The 10,049-nt window shown below is 47.0% G+C and overlaps 1 protein-coding gene across 1 annotated transcript; it reads right to left on the minus strand.

Annotated features, from left to right (window-relative positions):
- Window positions 1-786: 786 nt before the first annotated feature.
- Window positions 787-3,688, minus strand: LOC124653775 (probable serine/threonine-protein kinase PBL28). Its single transcript, XM_047192840.1, has 9 exons — window positions 3,610-3,688; window positions 3,509-3,563; window positions 3,123-3,392; window positions 2,798-2,997; window positions 1,969-2,167; window positions 1,726-1,889; window positions 1,510-1,614; window positions 1,305-1,427; window positions 787-1,225 (listed from the first exon to the last, which is right to left on the minus strand). Exons 3-9 carry the CDS (start codon window positions 3,187-3,189, stop codon window positions 1,022-1,024), a joined length of 1,062 nt encoding a protein of 353 aa, XP_047048796.1. The 5' UTR covers window positions 3,190-3,392; window positions 3,509-3,563; window positions 3,610-3,688; the 3' UTR covers window positions 787-1,021.
- Between the last annotated feature and the right edge of the window lie 6,361 nt (window positions 3,689-10,049).

The following is a 10,049-nucleotide window of genomic DNA, read 5'->3' on the forward strand; positions in this document are numbered from 1 at the left end:
GACGAATGGCCACACCTTGTAACTGCAAAAGCGAAGCAGTGTTGTTGCTGGAGGAAGGTTAGCTGTGTGGCCTGTGAGCGGATTCAGCATGCGGACGACGCAGGTGCTCCGGTCGAGCAGGACGAGGAGGCCCTCGGTGGTGGGTCCGAACACGTCGTGGCCACGGAGGAGCTGCGGGAGGCGCGCCATCTGGATGCATTGGCCGGTGCAGACGTTGAGGAGTTGGCGGCGGGGATCGTCGGGGGTTTCCCGGAGCATGATCCATTTGCGCGGGTGGAAGCGGCGGTCCAGGATGCCGTGGGCGCGTGGATCCGCAGACCACTGTCGCCACAGACAGCAGACTGCACGGAAGCGGATGTAGTCCGCCACATCGTTCGCGAGCAGGCGGTCGGCGACCAGCCCCGCCAGCCCTTCCCCAAGATTCGACCAATTAATCCCTTCTCGTGGAGAGCTGGTGCCGGAGGTGATCGCCGAGGACACTTGGCCGCTTCGAGGATGGAAGTTCGGGATCACCATCCAGACGCTTCGCCGGCGGCAGGGTCCGTCGTGCCGTCCTAGTTCAACGTGTTCTTCGTATTTCTTCTCAGAGCCGCTAGGGCGATTCGCCGATTGGCGTCCTGTTTAGAAGCATTTTTCTTCCTTTTGAAGGGGCGAGCCGCTAGGGTTAGTTTCCGAGACGTGCTAGTATCGGTTTACGACTCTGGTTCGTTTATCCTAGCCTCTTTTTTTTCCAGGGAAACGCATTTATCTCGGCTGTTTCCGTTTATAGTCTCTGGTCAGGACAAATTTCTCAAGACACCATCGACTTCACAAATTAAGGCCCTGTGATTTCAGGACTTCGAAACAAATATCTACCACCATCCACAAGAACGTCACGCCGGCGCAACGAAAAGTTACGAAAACTCTGTACAAGTATATATCACCGTCTTCTTCATCCTCCTCATCCTCGAGCAGAAGCCGCAAGATCGAACGAACCAAACAATGATGGCAACTACGATCAACGAACAATCTCAAAACACGCTCATATCTTCATGTTGGCGTACATGATGAGCTGGAGCTCCTTGACGCAGTCCTTCATGGCCGGCCGGCCGGCGCTCTCGAAGCAGACGCAGCGCGCGGCGAGGGCGGCAAACATGGACACCGACTCCAGCGTGTAGGAGCCCTTGCCCATGTCCCTGTCCACCACCTTGCGCAGCTTCTTCCGGTCGCCCACCATCTGGTGTATCTGAAACGCGTGTAAAACATGGCACGATCAGTCGAAGGATCTCATCGATGGATGGATGCAAATGTGGAAGGCGGAGTACCTTGACGATGAGGTTCTGGTCCTGAGGGCCCTGGCTGAGATCGATGGCGCGGCGGCCGGTGAGCAGCTCCAGGAGGACGACCCCGAACGCGTACACGTCGCTCTCCAGCGTCAGCTTCCCAGTCTGCAAGATGAAAGCAAATGTACTTGATCAGGAACCAGGTCCGCGTGGCGAATTCTTCAGATCGTCGCTAGCATTACATTACCAGCGCGTATTCAGGATCGAAGTAGCCGAAGGTGCCCAGCACCCTGGTGGTGGCGTACAGGTCCAGGTCCTGCGGCATCAGCTTGGCCAACCCAAAGTCTGAAATCTGGCATTATGAAAGTTGACATTACCACAAATGTCAGTGTTTGATCAGGCAATGCAACTAATGTAACACGCAGGTGATGTGTAGATTTTGATCAGATGTTCCGGAATCAACCTTGGCCTCGAAGTGCTCGGTGAGGAGGATGTTGCTGGACTTGAAGTCCCGGTGGACGACGGGCACGCCGACGGCGGTGCTGGAGTGCAGGTATGCGAGCCCCCTCGCGGCGCCCAGCGCGATCCGCAGCCGCTTCCCCCAATCCAGCCTCACCTCGCCGATGCCTGAAGTTTGATGATGAGATGCAATGTAACTCAGCGAAATTATCAAGAACTATTCTTTGTTGGTGGTGATGTCACATACCGTTGAGGATGTCTTGGAGGTTGCCTTTGGGCATGAACTCGTACACCACGAACCGGTTCTTCCCGTCGGCGCAGTAGCCAATCAGGGTGACAAGGTTGGGGTGGTCTAGCCTGCTCAGGATGTCGATCTCGACGCGGAACTCGCGCTCGCCGTCGGCCTGCTTCGACAGCGGCAAATCCATCTTCTTGACGGCGACAATCTTCATTGATTCACATTGAAACGAACATATTGGTCATTTACTCATTCTATTTATTTTCAGGTCAAAGCAGAGCTCTGAAGAAATAATGTAGTTGTTGTTCTGAAGAAGTAAAGGTAGCCACAGATATACAAATTGGAAAAGAGAATAACACATCGCATTCAGTACGACTAATGATGTTCAGAGCTTCAATTTTAAGATATATATGATTAGAATTAATTGGCATTTGATCATATTGACTGGTGGTTGGCAGATGCTTTTCTTGACAAGGATGACAAGAGCAAATGTCACACCACCGCGATCTTGGCTCTGTTGGGCATGATTATCACAGGTCAGGTGGGTGTGTCCTACAGCGTTTAATCAGTAGGACCAATATGTAGAACCAAATAGGAAGTTCTCTTCTCAACTGAATCATTGGTGCTAATACTAATATAATCAAGAAAATGCATTTTAAAAAACTAAATGACAAAAACAGCACCATCTTCTGAAATTAAGGGACGTGTTTTCTCCAAAATATCACTACATGCCAATATTCAGTAATGTGAAGATTACGCCAAGAAAAGCCAAAAGTGGCAAGAACAACATTGTCTTCTGAAATTAAGGGACGTATTTCCTCTGAAAAATTGAAGGTACCTGCCCATCTTTCAGCACGCCCCTGTAAACCCGGCCGAAGCCACCCTTGCCGACGAGATTCTTGTCGCTGAACCTTCCGGTCGCCTCCTCCATCTCCTTCAGAGTGAACACCGTGGAGCAGTTGCGCTTCCTCGGCGCGGGCAGGGGCAGCGGCGCGCCTTGCTCCTTCACCTGCCACAGCTCGGCTGTCTTGTACACCCCTGCAGAAGCAAAGTTCAGATGATCATATTACTTTAAAATTTGCACCGAAAAAACAGATGATCATACAGTGACAAATCACTTGGTCGACAACAAAACAGAGATGGAAATGAAGGCCTACACTCACAAGGATTTAACTGATCAAGTGATTTGCTTCTCCTCTTCTTGTTCCATGTCGAGACTATGTTGAACATCTTGCCTCTGCCCTCTTGGATTAAGCTTTTCGCCCCGCCTTCGTTGTCGTCGCAGAAACTTTTTTTTCCTTCTATGTAATCCCAATATACCTTTCTTTGATCAAAGGAGTGGAAAATATTCTTTGCTCCAGTCAGCCCAAGGCAGAGTTCCCCTACACTTTCTTTATGAGAAAAAAGGACATGTGCTGGAAGAATGGCTGCCACTGCAAGTATCGAGAAATCAGTCAGAGCCAGGCAGACAAAATATTCAGTGCCTGCATCCGCAAAGCAAAGCACATGAAGAACAGAAATAAGCAGAACACATGGGACAAGGCTGAACCTGGAGAATGCACGGCGCGGCGAGGATTCGTCAGACGACACCAGAGAGAGAGAGAGAGAGAGAGAGAGAGAGAGAGAGAGAGAGAGAGAGAGAGAGAGAGAAGCTGGACAGTGATCAGGACAGAAGGATGAGAGGACAGGAGCAAGGAGTGCGTGCAGTACAGGCGTGCAAGTAAGAAGGATTCAGAGATAAAAACCGAGATGGTTTGGTCTCTTGGGAGCTACTGTACGTTGTTAGGACGAGACGCGCTACCTAAAGCCTAGCGTTGGAAAAGAAGTAAAGGAATGGGCAGCCATGGCATGCTTCGACTAGCAAAGCGTGTGAAGGAGGAGGGTGCTTATGGGTCAAGAAATGCCCAAATCCATAGGGATGATTGATCAGCGCTGTGAGATTGCGATAACTTTGCCGTGGAAGGCGAAGCCGGAAGCAGGGGAGCAGGGATTCGATTTGTGGGAGGGGAATGGATTGGGAGAGCGTTCGGCTAATGGTTGGTGCATTGCAGAAGAGAAATTAGCTGAGCCGAAAATTTTGGAGGGATGGTGAGTGATTGTGACATTTGAAGGAAGAAACGCAAGGGTTTGATGGCGACTAAGGACTGAGGAGCGGGCGGTGGTAGAGGTGCCGGTGGTTGCGATGTAGCCGTTACTAAAGAAGCTTTCATGTTCTGAAACTTAAAATCTTCAGATGAATACTATATTTCTAGCTTTCAAACGAATAATATAACAGTTCAGTCATATGTCGTCCTGATTTCAACCTAGCCTCAGCTTTTGAATCACAAATAAATAATCATATCAGCCAATCGAAGCATTGCAACCGAACTGGTCAAGATGCAAAAGACAAACAAGGATACACTTTATAGTTTTTTTTTGTTAAGTTCAGCTCAGGGAGAATTCTAGGATTGTATATGGTTAATAAAACCGGCGGCGAATCCTTGATTTAGACGCAGTGAAACGACGGTTGGAGAGGTTGGAGAAGTAAGTGTGATTCTTAAGCATTTTTTCATGCGCAATTTTGCTGATGGCAACGTGTTGTGGCCCTGCGGAGCGTTATAGGTGAGGTTGGTGGTTGCAGGCTTCAGCAACAAATGACCAAACTTGCCACTAGTTAAGCTAAGATGACTTAAACTGTCTACAACAGAAAACATAAGAGTATTGGGCTGCTCAAGCTAAGCCAATATGCCTTGGTTGTGAGGTTGTACCCTAGCCTCTACATTAGCATGATGCGCATAACTTTTTTTTTATTGTATTATTATATAAAGATTTACAAGCCAATACATCGATCAATCTGAAGCCACCCTCTTGGACACAAGTGTCAGCTAACCTGGGGGGGGGGGTAATCGGGGTTGTGTGCCGTAATCTCACACGTACGCACATCATTTAAAACCAGAGCACCGGTCCAGCAAACCTAGCGTGCATCACATGTGCATGCTCCATAAGTCACCACCGACGTCTTCCGTGAACCCATCATTATGACAGGTGAAAGGGCATTTCCCTACCCTAGTTGGTTTCTTGTGTTTGTTAACAACACAAGCGAGATTAACCGTGTGCTAAGTGTGTTTAGGCTTATTTGATGATAAGCACAAGATAGTAATCGACCTAGCAAAAGTGAAAAGATCAAAGACAATGTTTTGTAGCTTTTCTAGTTTTTGTTGAGTTTCAGGTTCTGAGCCAAGCACAACACTTGCAGCGCCTCTATCGGCTCTCACACGTACAACATGGAACGACGACGAGTAGATGATATCCTTCTTCTTCGCCGCTAGGAACTGATGAGTGGAAGCGTGACAACAACTTGCCTCCCAAGGAAGTGGCTTGCTTTTTTCTTCCCAGTGTCAGTCTGCTCCTTATATAGGGAGTGGGCGAGGGGAAAGCTCACCCCCCCACCACCACCACCACCAAACCCTAGCCATTTGGGTCCAGCCCAGTGACCCAGCCTTGTCGGTTTCAAGTTCAACCCAACCAGGTTCCGTGTCAAGAGGAGAATTCTTTCACCTGGTCGTGCCCTCTTCAGTGTGTGGCCCCATAGGCTCGCAGTAAGCCGGCCACGCTCCGAGTCGCACTATGTGCCTAAACCCGAGTCGTGCTCAAACTGGAATCAGCCAAGGAACGATAGTCAGAATTGGCTTCTAGCAAAGCAAACTGGCTCCCCATTACCTACCAGTAGCCTATCAACGTGATGTTCTGTCAGGGTCCCGTTGCCTCACGATATTGGTGGTAATCCAGAGGCGAGTTACTCGTCATGTCAGTGCTGTCTTAACTCTCTTTTCTCGTTCCCAGTGATATATGATTTTTTCGACTAACACTTAGTCAGAAAAACTCATTAACACTTAATCGAGTTGAGCATGCATGGCCATGCTTCGAATCATATCACTCGAGAGAGCACATAGAATATCTCTCCGAGTCGGAGGGGAAATTTTTGTCTTTGTCCGTCCACGTCACGCGACTTGCTTCAGAGTCAGCCCAGAATTCACATTTATAGCTACCAATTACGGATAGCATTGAGCGACTTCAAAGTCGGCTATTCCACAACCTGTATTGTGCGATCAACTCAGATCTAATGGTTCAATTTCTCTAGTAGGAGCACATGACAAGTTTCTTGTGACTGCTAGATATTTGGGCCAGTCCGACTTGCCTAACTCTTTGACATAGTCATTGCTAATTGGTTCACTATCTCCATGCTCTATGATAGGTGGAACCTAGTTGATAGGTGGAACCTAGTTGTCGCACGGACTCCAACATTATTCTTGTTAGTGTTTGTCCAAAGCAACCTAAAGCAACTAAGAACAAACATATAATAAACTAATTAAGCACATGTTCCACATTCGGAGCACATTTGGCTACTCTCTTAATTTACATATACTTAGTCAGAAAGTGGGGCCTCTAGAGCATAATTCTTAATATTAGGAACCAATACTATGAAGAGGGGTTGGACCTTAGAAGGTTGTTGGTCTGAGAGTGACCATAATTTTCAAGTTGCTGCAAAATCTATGGTGGTGAAATTCCCAGTGTGAACAACACCGGAATATCCAACTTGAGGACCTGAAGTTCCGATCTATATTTCTATACAAATCTCACCCCCCCCCCCCACCACCAAACTTTTGGCCTTCACTAACACCAGAGATACCCCCTCCCTGAGGCTGCAACGGTTGAAAGTTCAATGTCGGTAACCTAGAGGGGGTGAATAGGTTCTACAAAATTTCCCTTGACTTGTGTAATAATGTGGCCTAATGCAAACTAAGTGGAGCACCCTATGTGGAAAAATACATATATCAAGAACTTCAAGCTCGATGGCTATCACAAATTATATATGTGGAAAGAAATAACCGAAGCACACAGAGACGACGGATGTTCACTTCCTTGAGGGTAAGCTAGTCACCGTTGGAGAGGTGTGATTACCATAAAGGACACTGAACGTCACGAAGGCTCACCTTCTTATCCGTGAGCTCCTTCCACGAAGTAGGATCTCTTTCCACTATATGAAGACATTAGGGAGGCCTTCGATCCCGTACAAACTTTCTGGCTCGATCACAACTCCATCGCTCCCGGCGACTGCTACCTCCTAGGAGTCCTCAACCTCCAAGAGTAACATGATCGAAGCTAGCACTTGACACAAGGATCAAATCGCAAATTTAATCGGTGGAAAGAGAGAGGATGAATAGATCTTTCAATTGGATGGATCCACTCTCAAAGTTGTTGGTTAAATCTCTCTTGATCAAAGGAGTTGGTGGAGAAAAGTGCAAGATAGAGTAAGAGGATGAAGAACTTGATATGAATCTCAAAATAATGGCCGAGGTGAAGATCCACGAAATTAGCCCCTTCCATATGTAGAAAAACTAATTGTTTTTATGCTAAAATCGTGCAGGAACGTGCATGGCTAGTCATACGGCTCCAGGCCCGGTATGACTGGCAAAACTGTTGCTCAGGGCGTGTTTGACTGGTCATACCGGCCATACAAAACAGCAGGAACACTCAGTACGAAAAAGCCATAACTTTTGCATTTGGACTCCGTTTTTAATGATCTTGGACTCGTTGAAATCAAAACAACGAGATCTATAACTTTCTGCATAGAAACATCATAGTCCAGCCAGGTAGTAAGAACGTCAATAACAAATATTTGACCTAACTAAAAAGACAAACCGATAATAACTCCAAACTCGAATTCATCCAGACTCCGGTTTCGATGATCTTGGGCTTGTTGGAATCACAACAACAAGATATACAACTTTGTGCATAGAAACTTCATATTCCAACCACATCGTAAAAGCATCAATAAGAAAGATTTGACCTAACTAAAAGGATAAACCGATAAAAACTGCAAACTCAAAAACGCAATAGAATATGCATACGGATTCCGTTTTCGATGAACTTGGGCTTGTTGAAAAGATAGCAACAAGCTCAAGGAACCTCACACGGATAAAAACCAAGATAAATGTGGAAAATTTGATGTAAAAATATGGCAATATTTGATGTAAGTAGAGAGGAAATGATTTGAGCCAAGTACCAAATAAAAGCTCTGATCCCCTCTTAATAGTGTGGGTTCCTATACTCAAGTAAAACCTAAAAGGGGTGAGTACCTTGTCGCGCTTTTCCAAACTTTGTCTTCAAGTTCCCTTTTTACATCGTGATCCGACACATAAGAGGGCGAGAGAATTTAACCGCATCTCGCTTGACGTTGATGACAACGCACATGCTTCATTCAAGCCAGATTACCTCAATTGTTTGAAAGTCCTAAGTCTTGGTCACCAATAGCTCAACTCATGAGGCTTGGAGGATTGTGACGTCAACTTTGAGCCAAAACTTCTCGCTTGACATCAACTATCTTGAATCCACCATATGGTCTTTAAGCAAATCCTATGGAGTACTACTTCAAACAAAACTCAATGGAAACATTATTCCATAGGAATTGTCACCAATTACCAAAAACAAACATAGGGACAAAGGACCCTTACAATGGTCAGAAATTGTGGGGTCTTATAAAAGGTCCCTTCTTCCCAAAGAGGAGGTGGCTATTCCACTCTCTCTCTCCTCCATGAATGTTGAGCCCGGTTTCTGGTGGATCTCCCTCCCTAGCTAATAACTCTTGATTCCCTTTTTGGAATTGAGGAAGTTGATCATGATCTACCTTCTCACCAAAGGAATTTGAATTCCCCCATCATTCCATTGTGGAACTTATTACTCTTGGATTTCTTAAAAACCCTAGACAGAAGTGGTCATCCTAAAGCTTTTCTTGGTGTTGTAAAAGCTTCATTTCATTGTTGGGAGCCTCCAATGGAGTTGTGGATATTGCTTAAACCTTGTTGTAAAGGTTTTGGTTGCCACCTTAATTGAAAGGCCTCGCATAATGGATTGCGGACGAACCTTTGTGGTTGTTCACCGAATAACAGGGTTAGGTATTTGTGGCGTCATTAGTGGTCTCTGTGGCGCCGCACCTCTCTAATGTAGATGTACTTCCCCTCAAAAGGAAGGAACTATAGGAATTAAACCTCGTGTCTTGTGTCTCCCAATTGCGGTAACTTATATCCTTTACTAATTTATTTCCTTGTATCGTTGTTATCTTGTTTACTTGTTTGTGCATTGTAATAAAGGTTTTCCACATTGTTGGATATCTTACACAATCTATATTCGTGTCAAGCCTAAATTTGCTATAAATTTTTAAAAAATCAGTGCCTATTCACACCACCCTCACTCTAGTCGCATACTTGATTCTTTCAACATGGATCAATGAACTGGCATTGCCAGGCATGCCATTGACGCGGCCATGATGCCAAAAAGCATTACCGCCTTACGCACGTCCATCATCATGGGTGTGCCACCGAGACCCCACTCCACCTTGCCGTCGAGACTCGTCATTCTCTACGTGGAAGAAACCTCACCGCTCGACCTTAGGATCCCTCTAGATAACACATGTTCCAACAACGATCCCCCCATGAGGGAGAACGCACCACGTTCCTCCATCGTGAGATCCAGGAGACCCTGATATAGGGTTTCCTTAGCGAAAACGGGCGGAGACCAGAGCAACATCAACGATGCTTTCGACAAGGTAACGACGCAAGTATGCCACCATCGTCCACCATGACCAAAGTAGGCACAATTTTTACCGGCGGTTGTCCCTCCCCAAACATGTGGCCGGCTAGATCGCCACGAACCGCGAGGTCAGTGCCACCATCATCATCTGTAGCCTCCACCCCGAATTCTGATCCACAGAACCTGGAGGGTTGTGTTTCTCCTGCATCTATCGTCCTCGACGTTGGAATAGATCTGGCCACCACACACTTCCTAGGACAAACGCGGGCTTGGGATCCTATGATCTTCCACCCCTAGTAGCCGCCACATGGAGCCACCTTCTGGCCATTCATCCCTGGAGGAGGGGACACCGCCGTCACTGCTTCGAGGTCCTTGTGTCGGAGACTAGTAGCGCACCCTATTGAGCCCGACATCCCCGTGATGACACTACAGCGACGTCACGCAGCCGGAAGAAGCGGCCGCATGAAGAGTATCTCGCGCATCTCTGTCTTGCCCCTACAAATAGTCGCACCACAACCTCA

This window comes from Lolium rigidum, chromosome 5, assembly GCF_022539505.1.
Source record: "Lolium rigidum isolate FL_2022 chromosome 5, APGP_CSIRO_Lrig_0.1, whole genome shotgun sequence".
Taxonomy (NCBI): domain Eukaryota; kingdom Viridiplantae; phylum Streptophyta; class Magnoliopsida; order Poales; family Poaceae; genus Lolium; species Lolium rigidum.